The sequence below is a fragment of the Hippocampus zosterae genome, chromosome 12, assembly GCF_025434085.1.
Source record: "Hippocampus zosterae strain Florida chromosome 12, ASM2543408v3, whole genome shotgun sequence".
Classification (NCBI taxonomy): domain Eukaryota; kingdom Metazoa; phylum Chordata; class Actinopteri; order Syngnathiformes; family Syngnathidae; genus Hippocampus; species Hippocampus zosterae.
Window position 1 is genome coordinate 1,672,393 of NC_067462.1, and position 18,172 is coordinate 1,690,564.

The window sequence follows — 18,172 nt, forward strand, 5'->3', positions numbered from 1 at the left end:
ACACATTTGTGTTTTTCATTCCTTTGTCAAGCAGAAAGGGTGGTCCTCGCTTTGTAGGCCTTTTTACTTGGTCCTCACTGTGCTACAAGTGCAGGAATGTGTGTGTGTGTGTGTGTGTCCCGACATTTGTATGCAACAAATGAGATTTGCTCACACTTTCTCTGGGTCAGAAGGCGTGTTCATAATTTAGAGACTATTGCATACTATCTGATGTCGACAACACATTTTTGTTTGGTTGTTTTTTTTTTAAATAAATGACCACATTATTCAAGGGCAGGGACACATTTCCCCAGAGGAGGGAATATCTGACTTCACACAACAAGCACAGCCAGTCCCGAGGTGAGCAAGCGTCCATCAAAACACAGTCAGCAGCTCATGTCAATGTTATTTGAGGTATTTAGAAAAAAAAAAATCTGAGTTTTGAGTGTTATTTATCATGGGTTAGTTCTTAAAGTCAGTTAGTTTGTCAGTCAGGTAGTTTGTCAGTCAGGTAGTTAGCCATTCATAGACCCAGAGAGAAGGTTCATTTGTGTATATATATATATATATATATATATATATATATATATATATATACTGCATATATATATTATAGATATATAGTATATAGATAGATAGATCGGAAATCCCCCAAAATGGGTAGCCATTTTGTGCACCGCTATGAACGGTGAAGCAATCTGCCCTGGATTTCTGGAGGTGTGGTTGGAGGCGGAATGTTTTTCTTATAAAAGCGTAGCCCGCAGTCAGCAGGTGATCAAGCGAGGCTCTCAACTCCAGCGCACGGTAAATTCAGCATCTCCATCACCACAATACCATTTTCCAAACACCTTTTTGTCAAGCTTGATAAATGGAAGCGCTGGTGTCAAATGTTGTCGCGACGGAGCCCGTATATATTTGACATATTGGCTTTCTTTCATTCCAGAGTGTCGATCGAGATTTTGACAAGCAGAAGACCAATCAAGGTAGGCCTCTTTATTTCTGTTTTATCCAGTTTTTAAAAAAAAATGACTTCTTAGCATTGTTGTTTGTTTCCTCACGAGAGAACAGTAGCTTGCGTCACTCGTTGAAACCTCCAAAACCTGTTTCGAAGAAAGGAATTTCCTCACATTTCCTGTTGCAATACTTCCCGGTTTGTAACGCAGTTGGCGAGCGGCGATTTTTCTTAAGACGGAAATCAAACGAACCCCCCCTTCCCCAATTTTCATGTTGAATTCTTAAATCATCAGCAATCGTTGACATCCGGGATGCCGGCTTCCGATTTGGACTCGTTGCTAATCATGAGTTTGAACAACGTCTCCATTTTTTTGGGCCCGGTGAATACCAGAGAGCCGCCTCTGGGCGGAAATTTCTCGACTGGCACAGCTTTCCGAAGGACGAGGTGCACCGTTACGAGACTCTTTCCTTCCCCTTTAGGCTCATCTCAGTGACGATGCCGTACGGTCCGAACAGGCCTTGCGCTCCTCCTCCGCGGGTGTGCTATCCCCCACCCCCGGCTTGCGGCCCCTACGGAGGCTACAGGCCGGGCTACGGCTACGGCCACGGCTACGGCTACGGGCATCACAATGGCTACGGATACGGCTACCGCGGATACGGGCACGGCCACCACGGCTACGGCTACGGCCACAGAGGATGTTCCATACAATAGCATCTATGACCTTGAAATGTACTTGTCGACGTACGCAGCATGTATATTCTCAGCTCCACAACAATGGTTATAACAATCAGTAGTTGCAATAAAACTGGAATCTGAAAAGAAAAAAAATGAGCCAAGTCGACTCTGTTGTTCCTTTTGTTTCTCAAGAAGAGCAAAAATCCTCTTGGCTCCATTTGGCCCGGGTTGTGTGTCCATTTTACACAAATGGATCCGAATCCCAATATTGTTTGCGTCTCTTGTTATCTTGATTGATGATTCTAAATTGAGCGTGGGCGTGAAGGTGAAGCGGAAATGCTGGTTTGTCTGCCGCCATTCGCTTGCGCAGCCAAAGTCACCCGTGACCTGCACAAGCCCAACTGCGATGGGAGACGGCATGGATAGGATGTTATCAGCCTACACGTGTGTGTTTTCTTTTTTATGACATCTTTATCACAAGGGCGGTCTGAATAAGGACCTTTGTACTGTACCGTGTGATTTTTGAGGGGTGTGTTCCATCACGCTGCTGTTGTGCGGACATTTACTTGTCTTGTGTTGTGGAATTTCTGCAACGGAGAACAAATGCCTTGGGGAAAGAAACACTTTGGTTCAACAAGCCTTGTGAAAGCTACATGTCGCGATAACAATCAGACGCCAAAGGTACTGCCGGATGTGAGCTTTGAAGAAACAACACGGGACAATTCAACTACCCTCCTTCGAGCTTTGTCCTGGCATAACAGCCAAACGGTGTGACACAAGACAGATATGTGGACGGTTAAACGAAGCTTTCAAAAGCTTCGTTTAACCGTCCACATATGTGTATTGGCATCACAATCAGACACCCGGCGATGTGGCCTTGTGGGTCTTGAGGCCGGAACACAGGACAGTGAAGCACATACATCTTGTCGTAACATCCAGACAATTAGGTACAAAAGGAATTTCATCTGTGCTGTTATGTTGCACATGTAGCGCATTTGACAATCAAGTTGACATGAACATGACACATCGGAATAAGATAAGATATCCTTTATTCGTCCCACCCTGGGGAAAAAATAACAATCGGACACAACAATCAGGCCTCAAAGTGGGGGATAAGACAAATATTAAAACATCCGTAAAGGAAAGTCAGTGCAATCAAGAATGAATCTCATAAACAGTAGCCATTTTAAAAAAAATCGATGGTTAATCACTCGCTGTCATGTTCCGTATTTGCCAGCAGGTGGCAGGCGTTCGCTCCGGCTGTCCACTCCTTGCCCGAGTACTCCATGATCCATGAATCCTGATTGTTACATTTTTCGACGTCTCCTTGTTAATATTCTAAGCGTATTCCGGTATTTGCCTAATTATTTTCCTTGCCGTTTTTTCCAAGCGCTTTTCGTTGTGGCGTTTATATCATTTCCGGTTCTCGTTATTTACCAGCATTTTCTGTTTTCGATTAGACGGAGTTTTTGTTTATAATCAATATTATTTTGCGACAGAGTCCTTGTCGGTGTCTGCTATTTCGGGGATCCGCTTATTCTCGTTTTTCGGTTACGTGCGAAGCGGTTCCTTTCCCGCTTAGTGCGAAACGTGACAATCGCAAGGATGTTTGGTCACATGGTCAGCTGTTGGAAGACAGGCACAGGTTGTAGTGGGAGTGGAGTGGAGGCAGGCGAGTCAAGGAGTGGCATCTCCTAAAAGGGCCGACAAAAAAAGCAGGCGGCTGCATTTGCAACTTCAACCTCCAGCGTGCAGTAAGTTGTTCTCTTTTTTTCTCATTTTGTGATTCTCTAACTGGTTGTGCTGATACTGAGATTTCGTCGTGTGTGTGTGTGTTTTCCCAATCCCAGGGGCTTCACTTGTGGTTGAAAAATGTACGGAAACAACCAAGGTAAACCGCGAGGCCACTCCGAAAACTGAGTTTGGATGACGTCTTGTGAAAGTGCCATTTGTCATGAACGACTCTGATGCAATTTGACCCCCATGAGATCAACATCCATGTTTGTTGTTTCTGTCTCATTATGAACGCCATTACTCAAACAAAATAAAAAAAGCAGGTCAATGGATCTTATTAAATGTTCTTAGGTTGGAGCTTCAACTCGCCCAAAAATCGAAATTCAATATTGAAGTTATTTTGTTTCTCAGGAGGAGCAATAACTTAAATTCCCGGGTCAATCTGACCCTGTCCTTGTCATGCGTATGCGTACTACTTGGAAGACCTTTGAAAAACTTCAAATTGGTCAATTTGACCCAAAGCATAACAGGCACATTCGGTGTACTGTATATTTTTCCTATTGCTATAAAATGAGCCCATTTTGACCTGAGCGGGTCAAATGTGTTCCTATTCCAGTACTTCAAAATGGATCCACTTGACCGGAATGCGTCAATGTATGTTATGACTTTAACACGGGTCGATTTGACCCGCAGTGGATTCCTATCCAGTGTTTTTCAAGGCCTTTCAAATTGCTCCTACTGACCTGCGGCATGAACGGGAAGATCCACTGAATCGACTCATCCCGCTTCTTTTCTTTCCTCTGTCTGAAAAGGCAACCAGTACCCCCAGGGTTACCCCAACCAGCCTGGGGGGTACCCGCAATATCCTCCCGGGGCATACCCTCAGTATCCGCCGGGCGGCTGCCCTCCTCAGCCGTGCTGCCCACCTGGCTCTGGACCGGGTCAGGCGCATGGACATGGACACGGACATGATCATGGCCATGGTCATGGTCATGGACAGGGCCATGATCATGGACATGGACATGGACATGGCCATGATCATGGACACGGACATGGACATGGACATGATCATGGACATGGACACAAACATGATCATGGACATGGACATGGTGCTCATTGTCATGGCAAGCACAAGCACAAGCATGGCCACAAGCATTGCAAGTGCCACAAAAAAGGAAAGGACTGTCACGGGGTTTACACGTGCTGCTCCACGTCAGCATTTAGGAATATCAAATTGCCTTTGTTCATTCATGTGTTGTCCGTCTGGGTTCTTGTTTTCTTCTTTAGTCGTCCAGCAGCTCCTGCAGCAGCGACTCCGACTAGACCAAATCAGCCGAGATGGCGGCGGAAATGTGACGTCGCTACCAAACATTTGGAGAGGACAAGGATGCGCTTCACCATTTTCTTCTTGCTTCTTTTGCTACACCTAAAAAAAAAAATGCTTACTGTATGTTTAACCATTAAAACAAAGTAAGATTTTTTTTTTGCTTCTTCACATGTAAATTCACTTTTATAATACAAAATTGCATAGGGTGGATTGAAAATATCTCAATATATACTTTTAAAACATATCAGCAAAATTAATTTAAAAAAATATGTAGCACAATATTAATGAATCATTTGACACGTTTAACCATCACTAAATGTTTTCTTTTTTTTCAAATCAATTACATCAAATATGAAGAAAACAATTATACATCTTTTTTTAACACCAGTTAAACTTGACGGATGTCCTGTGTGCTAAAAAGCAAATGCCTCTTGTAACCGATACGGACTTTGCAACAGTGTAGTGACTTGGCTGACGAAAATAAAGAGAAACTCCTGGAAAACTGACCTCACGCATTTGCTTTGGGAGAGTCTAAACCGTGTTTATTTGTCCAAGCCACACCTTATCCCAGCGGCATTTGTCATCTTGGAATCTCACATCTAATCTTGTTTTGATAGTCTGAATAAATCCAAGATTACTGTCTTGACCCTCTGCCCCGGGATGGGCCGCGCCTTGCCTGCACTTTGAGAAGCAACAGCTGGACCTCTTGCCCTCTATATACATAATACATGCTTTTGTTTCTTTTTGAGTGGAAATAAATACACATGTACTACTAGGTGTCAACTACATGAAAGCCAAACGGCCATCCATGGCTTTAACATCAGTTTTGTTTTAAAGTATTCTACTTCTGTGCCCACATTTCTATGTACAAAGCAAGGAGGAATACATGGTCTAGCTTTCATCCGGGTGCTCAAACGTCACTGGTGAAATAGCCAATCAGGAATGGCGGCGACCTCTTTCAGGAAGTGAGCTTGGAGTAAAACGTCACTGGTGAAATAGCCAATCAGGAATGGCGGCGACCTCTTTCAGGAAGTGAGCTTGGAGTCGGTGTCGCGTCCGAAGAAAAAACAAGCTAACAGGCTAACAGAATCAAAGTCATGTCTTTAACACTAGTGACGTCTAAACACAGGTATTTGCCTTTTGTTGTTGCCATAAGGTGTCTCTTTTGCTGACATTATGAAAGCATGTTATTGGGCCCGGTCACACTGGGGTGATAGTTTCTCACGACTGTGGAAAAAAAATAAACTATCACTTCCACGTCGATCGATCGGCAGAGCGTTGATAAATAACTTCTATGTGAGAATAGAGGCCCAGCCTCATGTTGTTGTTTCTTTCAGACTCAGGGCCTTCTACAGACTTCATCGAATCCAAGGACACATGGTGAGTGAACAACTGCTTTGGGGTGTGCAGGGGGCTTCTCAAAACATACTCAACAAACAGTCCTCGGTTTACGACATAGGATATCGTCGGGTTACGAACGACGCGAAATGAACTCGGGCCCCAAAAACGTCACAACACGCAAGAAGGCGCGCTCAGTTTCCGCCGTGCTACTTCCCAATGGATGGTTTTACACTTGGTTACAGATGTTTTTCGTGCAAGTATTTGCTGCAATTGATGCGTAGATTATTGATAGACTTCGCCGTATTCCGATGGACCGTATGTGCAAATTTTGGTCGCTGCTGCAGGAACGAAAGTAGTTTCCGTTGTATGTAGTGTTAAAAATTCAATTGACGTATCAAATGAAATGGTTTCCTCTGGCCCCAGATGTCCAGTCGCGAGGAGCCCGAGGTTCTCCTGGAGAAGGTTTGCCGGACAGGTGTGATCACCCTGAACAGGCCCAAAGTGCTCAACGCCCTCAACTTGACCATGATCCGATCCATCTACCCTCAGCTCAAGGTACCGGCTGAAGCGCTCCTCATGAATGTTCAACCTCAATTTCACGCTGCGCCTTTTCAAAATGTTGCCTTGTTAGAAATGGGAGAGTGACGGCGACACGGACCTTGTGATCATCAAAGGGGCAGGCGGGAAAGCCTTCTGCGCCGGCGGCGACGTCCGAGGTAAATTCCAGTGATTGTTTTACGAGGCGGCTTTTTCCGATCAATCACTCGTAACGCAATCGGTTGCCGTTTTGAACAATGCCGCGCGCGCGGAAAACCGATGCGGATCGTTGACTGACGGACTTGTTGGCGTGCTCGAGGAATTTGGTTTCCTGAGGAATGAATAGTGACTCTCTGTCGCATTTGTTGCTTCGTGTTTTCCTTTCAGCGCTGACCGAAGCAGGGAAAGTTGGCGATCCCCTAACCAAGAACTTGTTCCGTGAGGAATACACTCTGAACTACGCCATCGGTGAGCTTTGAGAACATTTTTTGGGGCTAATAGTAGCTAATAGTCTCACATATTAGAAACGTTTTACCTTCTCACACGTGGGATCTTTTCAGGAACGTGCCGGAAACCGTTTATTGCCTTCATTGACGGAATAACAATGGGAGGGGTGAGTGGAAATGATTCCTTTTGAATAACACTCGAGATGAACGTGACATGTTATGATTGCTTCTCAATGGGGGGGGTGAGGTCAGGGGGACGATCCAAACGGAAAGGAGAAAGAAACGTGCGTTTGGAGCCTGTGTCGTTTCCCCCCTGCAGTGTAATATGGAATTTCGTCTGAGGGGGTCAGCAGAGGTCCATGTGTGTTACCTGCTGGGAGTGCACGGGTGGCACCTGATTGGATGACGCCGCATTGTTGCCACCCTGCGGGAGTCGGATATAGCTTGAATTTAAATGATGACCTTACCCCCCTCGCCCCCCCCATCCAAAATAACCAACGTGAATCATCAGAGAGCTTTGACATGTTTGTCTGTTGCCCTTCGCCCTGTCTTATTTATTTATTTATTTTTTAAAAATTTCTTTCGGATGGCAGAAATGTTCATGCGTCAGCGTGACCCGCTGCCTGTTTAGTCATGCAAAAATAAATGCATGAGTAACAAAAAAAAACAAAACACATGAGTAGGCTTTGGTCCTTCTTTCAACGTATTCAAGTTTCACGCATCAAAAAAGAGACTCAAATTCAGATGTTCGAGTAGGCTTTTCCCGACATTTGACTTTCTATTTGAAAACGTGCATGTTGGGCTCACTGAAGTCTCGAGATTGATTGTTGAGTGAATGCGGGTGCGTGTGAATGGTTGCTTGTCTAGCGTGTGACCTGCGATTGGCTGGCGACCAGTCCTGGACGTACCCAAAGTCATCTTGTGTCCCAAATGAGGGCAAGCGCCACAGAAACTTCACAGCTGCGCGATCTGCAACCAGTCACTCAAACGGGATTTCCATCTCCCATCGTTGCGACTTCATTTGTGACCGACTCGTTGGCAAATGAGTCGTCTGGTTCTGCGCCCGCAGGGGGTCGGACTGTCAGTTCACGGACGTTATCGAGTGGCCACCGAGAGGACGATGTTTGCCATGCCCGAGACGGCGATCGGTAAGCCGCAACGTGCCTGCGCGATGAGAGATGGCTTATGGAGGAAAATGAAGACATTAGTCGAGACCCCAGCCCAAAATGCTGCTTTCGGCCATTTTGAAAGTGTTCAGCGTCATCAACCCTTTAAAACATCCATGTCAAACACAAGGCCCGTGGGCCAAATCCGGCCCGCCACATCATTTTATTCGGTGCACGACAGTAAATCGTGTGTCTTTATTATTTTTTTTTTTTAGCATGTTTTTTTTTCTCCCTGAAATTTAGATTTTTCTTGTCTGGTTCTTCCCGGTGATGGACTCTCAACCAGTGTATCGTGCGCCCAATTTATCTCGCCGGTAACCAAAATGAGGAGAAACGTCAAAGAAAATGGATGCTAAACGCAACAATCTTGTCTTGGCTAATGTTTTGTTGCACTCTCGCTGAACCGTGATTATCCCGCCGACAACCTCAACAGATTTTCGTTCCTCAACCTTCCGCCACGCGCTTGATGATAATGCGTTTTCGGTCAGGAATGAGGTCAGCCGGTCTCTAATCCCGCTGCCGTTGTGCTCAGCGAGCCTCGAGCCACACAAGCGCACACCGGCAAAGCTTCGGATCCTGTTCAGAAATGCTGAATTCCAATGAAAATAATGACCTAGTTTCATACTCAACACAAGCCAAATGAAATTATGAAAATAAAATTCACAGTTCGTAGCGTGTGACACTCTCACGTTATCCTGTTTTTGAAGCCTTTCAAAGTTTGCGGGAGCTTCCAGTCTCCCGCAAACGAGCTCCGACCGCGGTTTCCTCGTCTCGACCGCCGCGTGACCCGAACTGGCGTTTTTGACCGTCGCAGGCCTTTTCCCCGACGTGGGAGGCGGTTATTTCCTCCCGAGGCTTCAGGGCAAGCTGGGCCTGTTTCTGGCTCTGACGGGCTTCCGCCTCAAGGGCCGCGACGTGCACCGGGCTGGAATCGCCACTCACTTCGTCGAGTCCAAGAAGGTACGGTCGGACCTGGCGTTTGCGGCTGCTCGATCAAAAGACGGGCTTTGTTTCGCGTGATCCAAGGAGGTTTAGGCAAGTGGTTATTGTCACGCCGATTTAGCGTCACGCTAACCCGCTAGCATCGTCACTCACGTGGTTTTTGACACATTTGATTCACCCTTTTGTGTTACTCCATGAGCTGGATGGCTTGCTTCCCTCCCTTCATTTGTTCCCTGGAACAGATGCCGGACCTGGAGAAGGAACTGGTGAACTTGAGGTCTCCCTCCGCTGAGAATATCTCCAGAGTGTTGGAGTCCTTCCAGAACGAGGTGAGGAGCCTGAAGTGAAGTAGTGGCCTTGCGGATTCGGTCGGGCGCGGACTGCTTTTGGGTGTTGATTCTGTGTTTGCCGCTTCTCTCAGAGCAGCCTGGATAGTGACAAGCCTTTTGTCCTGGAGAAGCAGATGGCCGATATTGACAGGTAAGCGGCCTGGAAGCGCCCATTCATATTATGCCGACCTCTCGGTGATGATATCATCTGAACGCGGCGAAAATGTAAAACGCGCGCGCCACATCGGCGCCGTTGCGCTCCTCCTCCCCCCGCAGGCTCTTCGACTCGGCCACGATGGAAGGCGTCATGCGCAACCTGAAGGCTGACGGCTCAGAGTTTGCAAAGAAACAAGCGCAGGTACGTCACCCCGAGGAAGATTTGCTACTGAAAGAAATAACGTGCGTGATTTTCGTGGTATGATGAAAAGTATCAAATGAGTGGGATCAACATACCGGTACTGTAAAATCCCATGCGCCCGTGTGTACCACACCTCCCAAAAAGAAAGAAAGAAATACAAAAATATCACCCTAACAACACGAGAACATGCAAAGCCCACACAGGGAGGCCGCGGCTGGAATCGAACCCTGCACCTTTGCACTGCGGGGCAAACATGCTAACCGGTTGTTCACTGTGCTGCCCCCCAAAAATTGGTGTTATTTTTGTTGATGTCATTTTACAAAATAATAAAAGATGTTCACGAAAGGTTTTTGGACGGGCTGTGTGTGTTCAGGAACCCTAAATGATGATCATGACATTTCCACCACAATTTTTAAAAAATGGCTGACGTGAACGAATCACTGATTGGCAATTTATTTGTTGGAAGAAAAATGGATGCCGTCTGTTGTGTGTTTGCGGGTTCCGCTTCCTCTCCATGTGGCAAACATCTGTTAGCAACGCGGGGGGGGGGGGGGGGGGGGGGGGCACGGCCGGCCCATTTGAGGGTTTTCGTAATTAGCAGTTGCCGCACTTAAAGCACTTAATGGGGTTAGTGGTGGTTTTGTGTCTGCATCTCCACCCCCCCCCCACCCCCCCACCCCGCCCCCCGAGGTGGGGCTTCAAGGGAGAGGTTGTTTGTGTCTCACAGCAAAGTAGCTTCCCGAAAACTCATTTGCCTAATTCTGTTTTTTTCCCACCTCAAATCCATTTGCAGCGTCCAACGAGGTCGGGCGAGGAGGGATTATTGAAGGGGAGGGGGTGGGGGGGACAAGATTAAAGGCCCCTCCTCCCCGCTTCCCCCTCCATCCACTGTTTGCCGCTTATGTCCTCCTCATCACACTCGGGATTAATAAAGCAAAAGCCCTTTGCTCAACCCCGCTCTTATGTAGCGGGTCAAATTGGCCCGTTTTTATGTGAATCATCGCCACATGTAGTTTTTGGCTATACAAATTTTCCGCTTGAAATTCTTTTCTCTTTTTCTGCCCCCGGTTGTCCTCCTGCAGATATTGTCCAAGATGTCTCCCACCTCCCTGAAATTGACCTTCAAACAGCTGCAGCTCGGCGCCACGCTCAGCCTGCGGGACGTCTTGGTCGTGGAGTACCGCTTGAGCCAAGCCTGCATGGTAGGAAAAGCACCCCCCCCCCCCCGCTCAAGACTCGTCCAACAGGGACACCCTCCTTCTGCTTTCAAGTTGACTCAATGAAGCGAAACTTCCTGGCTTGGTTCTTGCGACGCGCCACCAAAATTGTTCACGGGCCAATGGCGGTGCGCCCGCCGCCGTGTTCAACCATCCCAAAAATGAGGTGGTTGTTTTTGAGTCAATGCCCTCAAGTAAAATCCTTTTTTTTTCCTCTTCATTTATTAAAAAAAAATGTGTTTTTGTGCTGCATGTGTGCCCGAGTGCTCAGATGTCATAAAATTAGAGCCAAAAAGTCTCGAAATTCAATGTATTCGCCCCTATTAAGCCTGTAGCATATCGGGTCAGTGTGACCCACTCTACTTTTTACTCTCAAAAAAATTATTCAATCATTGACGACAACTGGGGGCGGCCCGGTAGTCCAGTGATTAGCACGTGTGCTTCACAGTGCGGAGGTACCGGGTTCGATTCCAGCTCCGGCCTCCCTGTGTGGAGTTTGCATGTTCTCCCCGGGCCTGCGTGGGTTTTCTCCGGGTGCTGCGGTTTCCTCCCACATTCCAAAAATATGCGTGGCAGGCTGATTGAACACTTTGAATTGTCCCTAGGTGTGAGTGTGAGTGCGAATGGTTGTTCGTTTCTGTGTGCCCTGCGATTGGCTGGCAACCGATTCAGGGTGTCCCCCGCCTACTGCCCGGAGACGGCTGGGATAGGCTCCAGCACCCCCCGCGACCCTAGTGAGGATCAAGCGGTACGGAAGATGAATGAATGAATGAATGAATGACGACAACTGCAACAACTTTTTTTTTCCTAAAATGAGAAAGGTCATTTCAATTTTGAGTATAAGGTGTATCGGGTCAATGTGACCCGCTCTTCTACTTCTTACTGAGAAAAATGCAATCGATTTATTCAGTATTCATAACACTAAAAAAAGAACATTCACAAGGCTATCCCTTTTGGGTTGAGGGGGGGGGGGTCAGTATGACCCGTGCAGTAACAGTAACAATAGCAGTAATTGAAACATCTAAAGATGGGCTCCGTTGGTTATACTCTTGAGTCAAATGTTCCTTTACAACAGCAACTTAATGCGCAATGTGGATCCAATTCCTTTTGACACCGTAACGTTTGTGTCTTGCGTTGCTTTGCAGCGGGGCCGGGACTTCTACGAGGGCGTCCGAGCCGGTAAGTCGGACAGCGTGTACACGCGTCACGCCTGGAAACTTCCTTCGACTCCTATTCTCCGTGTGTGTGTGTTACCAGTTCTGGTGGACAAGGACCAGAATCCCAAATGGGAGCCGCCCGCCCTGGAGGAGGTTCCGGACGTCGACGTGGAGCGGTGCTTCTCCTCGCTTGGTGACACGGATCTGACGTTGTGATCGCGTCACCGGACAATTTTCAACGGGTCCGTCGTCGTGACCGATGAACTTTGGATCAGGTAATAACATGAAAACAATGACGGCCGGCTGACTTTTTCATTCTTCGGAGTGAGATCCAAATGTGTCTGCTGACTCATCAAATGTGAAATGAAACAAGCAAGTCAATCTTTTTGCCGTTTCTGAAAATGGCTCGTGGGTTTCCGAGTTTTGCCCCAACGTGGACCCCGCCCGTCGGGACTCTACTTAGCTTAGCCGGGCCAAGATCCAGAGTCGGCAACACCACCTTGTCTACTGTAACCCGCCGTGCATTCTGGGTCCAACTGAACACATGCCAGAAAAAAAAAACTTTCAAAATTGGGATGAAACTCTTGCTGATTTTCTCTTCGTTTTATTTGTTCGCCTGTTTTGATCCTTTTTATGAGTTTTAATGCTACGAATGGGTCACTTTGACCCTCCCGCTATGTCGTGTTTCTCAGGTACACACACAAGGTTCAAAAGGGTCAATGTGGAAAAAAGAAGGCCAGCAGAAGTCTAATCATATTCTTATTATATTATTGTATATATATATATATATATATATATATATATATATATTTTTTTTTTTTGGGGGGGGGGGTAACTTTTTTCCAGTTTACAATACAACGGTCAAAATGACCTGCATTAAAAAAAAGTTATTAGAAGTACATTTTTGTGAGTAGTACCAATATGAGACTGAATAGAGCCAAAATGTGAATTGATGAAGCCCAGCGGGAAAGGTCATGTGGAAAAAGTGCTTGGACCTACACCCCCCAAACCCCCCCCCCCCCCCCCCCCCCTCCCGAGTCCCGATTCCATCTTGTGTGACTTCAGCACCGCGCAAGCGTTCGGCGTGACGCGTCAACCGCGTGCTCGCATGTCCTTGTATGGACTCGTTGTCTCCGCTGATGTAGTGGCGTCGGTTCCTTGGCTTCTCATCGACTAAACAAACTGCTCGGTGCAGCCGCGCTCTTGTTCCCTCCGGACGGTCAGACAACGTGCAAACGCATCGCTGGGCGAGAAGGCCTTTTGATTGATGTCTCGACTCCTTCGGCGCTCGCTTGAAGCCGACCCATCGGAAGGACTAGTTTTCCATTCACGTCTTTGACATGTCCAATATGAATGCTTCATTTCACCCCCCCCGAGGCCAGTTTCACCTAGCAACGTGAAATTTGGTCGTCGTGTTTATCTGGAGAAGACCCACAAAAAAAAATGTCTTTGATGAAAGTGGTCGTTTTCGTGTGACTTTGCCCATTTTATTCATTCTGGAGGAAACTTAACATCCGGTAGCAGATCTGCTAGCGTAGCCAGTTTCTTTGAGAAATGTGTTATTCTTGTCTATCATGAGTAGACCCACAAAAAAATAAAAAAGATTATTAATAAGCCTCAAGAAGCCAGGATCAAAATAACGCAGGAAGTCTTCAGTTTGGAAAAAAAAAGCTACGGTATATTCCAAAAGACGCGTCAACAATGTTTGTTTCTGACACTTTGGGACAATCAAACACGGTCAATTGTCTGCAGTCTTCGGTAGAAAGCAACGCTATGGATAATCAATTGACCAGGCCGCGTTATTGATTACATATCCCAAAGTAGACGGATGCGTCATAAATGGTTTGAAATGGAGTTGAGAATGAGATCACGTCGGGGGAAATCAAACGCGCCTCGGGTCAAATCGAGCCAGGCGGCGACTTTTTTTGCGGTTCTCTGAGAAACGACGGGAGGCCCGCGGGAAACCTTTCCGATCAACATGCGGTCCGAGTAGCTTCATTATTTATTGACGAAACAAGAGCAAGGCGCCGTCTTGAATGTCAAGCGAAGCCGTGCTCATAAACGCCACGATTTATGGCACGAACGCTTCCCGCTCAGCCCGGACTTGATTTGACGAGCCGCTCCGGCCCCCTTCGCCGCCCTCGCCGTCAAATAATCATCCCGGCTATTATGTCATGTTCTAATCTTCCCCCTGCTGGCGCTTGCTTGCTTGTATTAGGTAACAATGTTCAAAGATCAGAGCGATAAAGCGCCATAAACGCACAGCCAGCAGCCCCGCGTTCAACTGGAGCTTTCGGATCGCTCCGCGTTTGCTCTTTAGCCCCTCCCCTTTGTTTGAATTGGCACACCCACACGGGGGACTAGTCGATTGGGAAAAAAAAAGTGAATTTTAATCAATTCAATGAGTACACATTGTGTACCTTGTGACTATGCTCATTTTTTTTCCTCTATAGGCGGGTTCTGTTTCTTTCAACTCACAAAAAACAAGTCCAAGGGGGGGGGGGACTCCGATTGGCGAGCGGCGCGCACCTTTCCGCCACATCCGGCGAAGCAAATTTTAGCACCGCACGGGTGCGTTTGACCCGCCGCATATTAAGCATCAAAAAAAGTAACACACAACAGGGCCATTCATCTGGAAAGAAATACCGGTAACTCCCTTTTGGCCCCGGGTCAATTTGACCCGCAACATGACGGCGCTCTCTGCATCGTTTTTTTTTCTTAAACGGCAGCTCCGGTGGAAAAACGTCAAATTAATTGATTTCCCCCGCAGCAAACCAAATGACATCCGCTTAAGAAGAACCGCTGAGTCCACTTTAATCTTTAGCGTGTTAGCAATATGTTTGGGATTACCCCGTCCGTCGCCGAAGATTAGCGCACTGCTTCCACTGTTTTTGCTCGTCCCAACACCCGCTCTCGATACTTCGTGTGCGATGGGCCAGTCATTTCCGGCCCAAGCCGTAAAGACCGACCATTTACCGACAAACGGTGGCATTACTTCTGTTGCGCCAAATCTTTCAGCCGCGTGTTATTTGGTGCATCAAATTGACCTTGATCTAAAACGTACATATTTCTAATACTGGTAGTTGAAAGAAAGGCACTGCTATTTTTATTTTTTTTACATTTAAATTATTTTTTAATGATCTTAATATGAACCAAATAGATTTCTTTTTAACAAATGAGTCGATGGAGTGGTTCTAGCAATTTTCACTGTGGGTCAAATTGACCCGTGAAGACATTTGGTGCAACAAACACAAAATGGTGTCTGAAGACAATATCCACAGAAACCCCGGAGGCAATCAAGGAGTGGAGTAGAGGGGCAGTGACGAGGCGAGCGCAACTTAGTAAAAAACTTCTGTGGAGCAGATTTCACAAAAACTGTCAAACGGGACCCACAAAAAAGCCATTCGATTTGATTGCAAACGCAGACAGAAGTGAAAAACATTTCAGTTACAATTCCGTTTTAATTTTGGTCACCCGTGAAGACACTAAAAGCACAACTTAGATTTTCACTGGTGAAGACGGGCATTTCATTCGCAAAACACCAAATGTCACTTGGCAATTAATGTAGAAGACCCGTGCCTGTGGCGCATGCAGCGGACACGTCGCATTTTAAAAAGTCGGGTGCACTGGTCGCGCGAAAGAGTCTCATTTCCAGCCGGGGACGATTTAGAGTCTTCCGTTAACTTCAGATGACTTTTGGCAAGAAAAGTGGGACGCGCCCTGGAATGTTTGCCAGCCAATTGCGGGTCACGTGCCGTCAAACGGCTGTTCAAACTCCGGCGGCCGTGTAGTGTATTCGGAATGTGGGAAGATGAGCCGAGACTCAAAACCGGGACCGCAGAACGATGAGGCGCACGCGCTAACCGTCTGCGACTGTGATGACGTGATTTAGCGGAGCCCCGTCGGGGAGGCGTCCAAACAACATGCCAGCGATTCGACGTGGGGGGGGACCCCTGAGAGGGAAAAGCCCCGAGTCACTTCTTCCACTCGGATATCATGGTCTCGGAAACATTTGGTCTTCCATCGTCACGGCACGTCGCACTCGATGTACGGGATGTCGCCGTAACGGCGGTCCACCTCGGCCCACTGCTCCACGGCCCGGGCCATGATCTCCTCCGAGAGTTTCTGGGCATAGTCCAACAGCGCCGGGTCGGCCCGAGGAGAACCGTCCTCGGAGCACACCAAGTGGGCCTTCTCGCCGCGCATCCTGGCCGCTTCACTGTCGGCGCGGGAAGCGCTCCTCTTGGATTTGATGCAACCCATGGTCCGGAGGATGTAGCGCGGATGGACTGCCGGGGACGCCCGCCAGGCCGAGAGTCTGCATGCGTATTCTGCCGGACTAGACCGAGGGGACGGGTCTAGAGACGTGCATCCTTGGCGGAGATGGTCTGGATCCTCGGGCGGTGACGAGAGCTGGCCCCTGCAGACGAAAGACGGTGGGTGATTTACGGTACATATGCCAAGTAGTGACAGCGCTTGACGTCTTCCTGATTCAAAATATATTGACATTGTCATTACAACCGCCTAAGTACAATACAATACAATACAATACAGTTCAGTTGTGTTTAACTTTAAAGTTCAACATTTTTTCATGTGATCCTAAAGATCTATTTTTTAAAAACTTTTATTTTGGTATTTTTTTTAATTACACTTTAAATTCCAGTCTGCATGCGTTTGTTTGAAGCATTTATTGAAGTACCGTTTTTAGTTAATTTAAAAAATGATTATTTATATCGTGTCTATATTTTCCTGAATTTACGCTCAGTGTTGGATTGCAAAACGTTACAGTGGTTGACAGCAATATTAAGTCATTAAATGTTTCCCGACAAACACTCCTACAGTGCTGTCTTTTAATGGTGGTCATTAAGTCCTGATGATGGCACTTGGAGCACCAAAAAGTTGTTTTTTGTTGTTGTTGTTTTTTTTCAGGTGAGACTTGGGGTAAAAAGTTTGAGAAGCAGTGGTCTGGAGTCTAGAGTCTCCTGCAGAAGCGAAATTATGGCCCGATTTGTACGAGGGTTGTTTGTATGAAAGGCACGGGGGTCTTCGGTTTACGACCGTCCCAACGTACAACGTCTCGAGGTAACGAACCGTGAGAATATATGGCATGCTTTGCTACCGTCGTATGTAGTGATTTTTTTTCCCTTGACTGTGTGATAGACTACGACGCGTCCCGATCTACGCACAACGCAGCTCCGTCGTAAATCGAGGATCGACCATCCCCCGTGCTGCATCATTGCATCGAATAGATTACAAGACAGATGTTTGCCTCAACCTCTGCGAGGAAAACGAGCACGCGTGCAGCATGCGAGCAAAGAAAAGCATGACATACTTGGAAAGGCGCGTGACGTCATCCCGGTCTCCTCCGCGCACGGGAACGTTCAAGTTGACGCGTGCAAATAAACAACAAACAATCCTCCTCTTCAAGCAAGCCCCGCGAGAGAATAATTTGCACTGGTGCCGCTCCTCACTCGATGCACATCCCGACTAATCTCAGCCCAGCAGACGACGTGGACGCGCGCGCGCGCGGGAACAAGAGGTCACAATTGACCGAAGCAGCACCGCTATCTGGTGGACACTTGGGGGAGTGCAGTGCAAGCGAGCTGACGGGGGTTATTCGGGGCCTTTGCATTGCAATGGCTACAAATGTCCACTGGGTGGTACTGTTGCAATTCAAAGTACATTTTCTTACGTTTCGCATTTTACAATGCCTTGCCTTGCGAATTAATTGTACATTTAATTCGTGTGAGACCAAGTCAGATATTATCTGCGTGTTTATGTGTGTGTGTGTGAGAGAGAGAGAGAGACTTTGTGTCAGGCTGGTTACCGTGTGTGTCGATAGTGTTCGAATAAATAATTGATCCATCCATCCATTCTTAACACCGCTTATCCTGAACAGGGCCTATACCAGCTGACTTCCGGGTGAAGCCAGACTACATCCTGAACTGGACGCCGATCAGGTGCAGAGACAGACGACGATACACACCGTCACTGAGTGGGACGCTATCC

At 47.3% G+C, this 18,172-nt stretch overlaps 2 protein-coding genes and 1 long non-coding RNA gene across 3 annotated transcripts; 2 read left to right on the forward strand and 1 right to left on the reverse strand.

Moving 5' to 3' along the window:
• Positions 1–665: 665 nt before the first annotated feature.
• LOC127611425 (uncharacterized) lies at positions 666–1,762 on the forward strand. The gene is made up of 3 exons (XR_007965317.1): positions 666–783; positions 923–962; positions 1,414–1,762. It is a non-coding gene; the product is annotated as an uncharacterized LOC127611425 (long non-coding RNA).
• Positions 1,763–5,657: 3,895 nt separating this feature from the next.
• hibch (3-hydroxyisobutyryl-CoA hydrolase) lies at positions 5,658–12,445 on the forward strand. Its single transcript, XM_052081940.1, has 14 exons — positions 5,658–5,799; positions 6,008–6,050; positions 6,435–6,566; positions 6,643–6,727; positions 6,936–7,016; positions 7,109–7,161; positions 8,064–8,142; positions 8,975–9,120; positions 9,345–9,431; positions 9,524–9,582; positions 9,708–9,789; positions 10,872–10,991; positions 12,152–12,185; positions 12,264–12,445. Exons 1-14 carry the CDS (start codon positions 5,768–5,770, stop codon positions 12,377–12,379), a joined length of 1,149 nt encoding a protein of 382 aa, XP_051937900.1. The 5' UTR covers positions 5,658–5,767; the 3' UTR covers positions 12,380–12,445.
• Positions 12,446–15,540: 3,095 nt separating this feature from the next.
• Positions 15,541–17,862, reverse strand: LOC127611424 (small membrane A-kinase anchor protein-like). The gene is made up of 2 exons (XM_052081953.1): positions 17,496–17,862; positions 15,541–16,583 (listed from the first exon to the last, which is right to left on the reverse strand). The coding sequence occupies exon 2, from the start codon at positions 16,424–16,426 to the stop codon at positions 16,190–16,192; it is 237 nt and encodes a 78-aa protein (XP_051937913.1). The 5' UTR covers positions 16,427–16,583; positions 17,496–17,862; the 3' UTR covers positions 15,541–16,189.
• Positions 17,863–18,172: the final 310 nt, after the last annotated feature.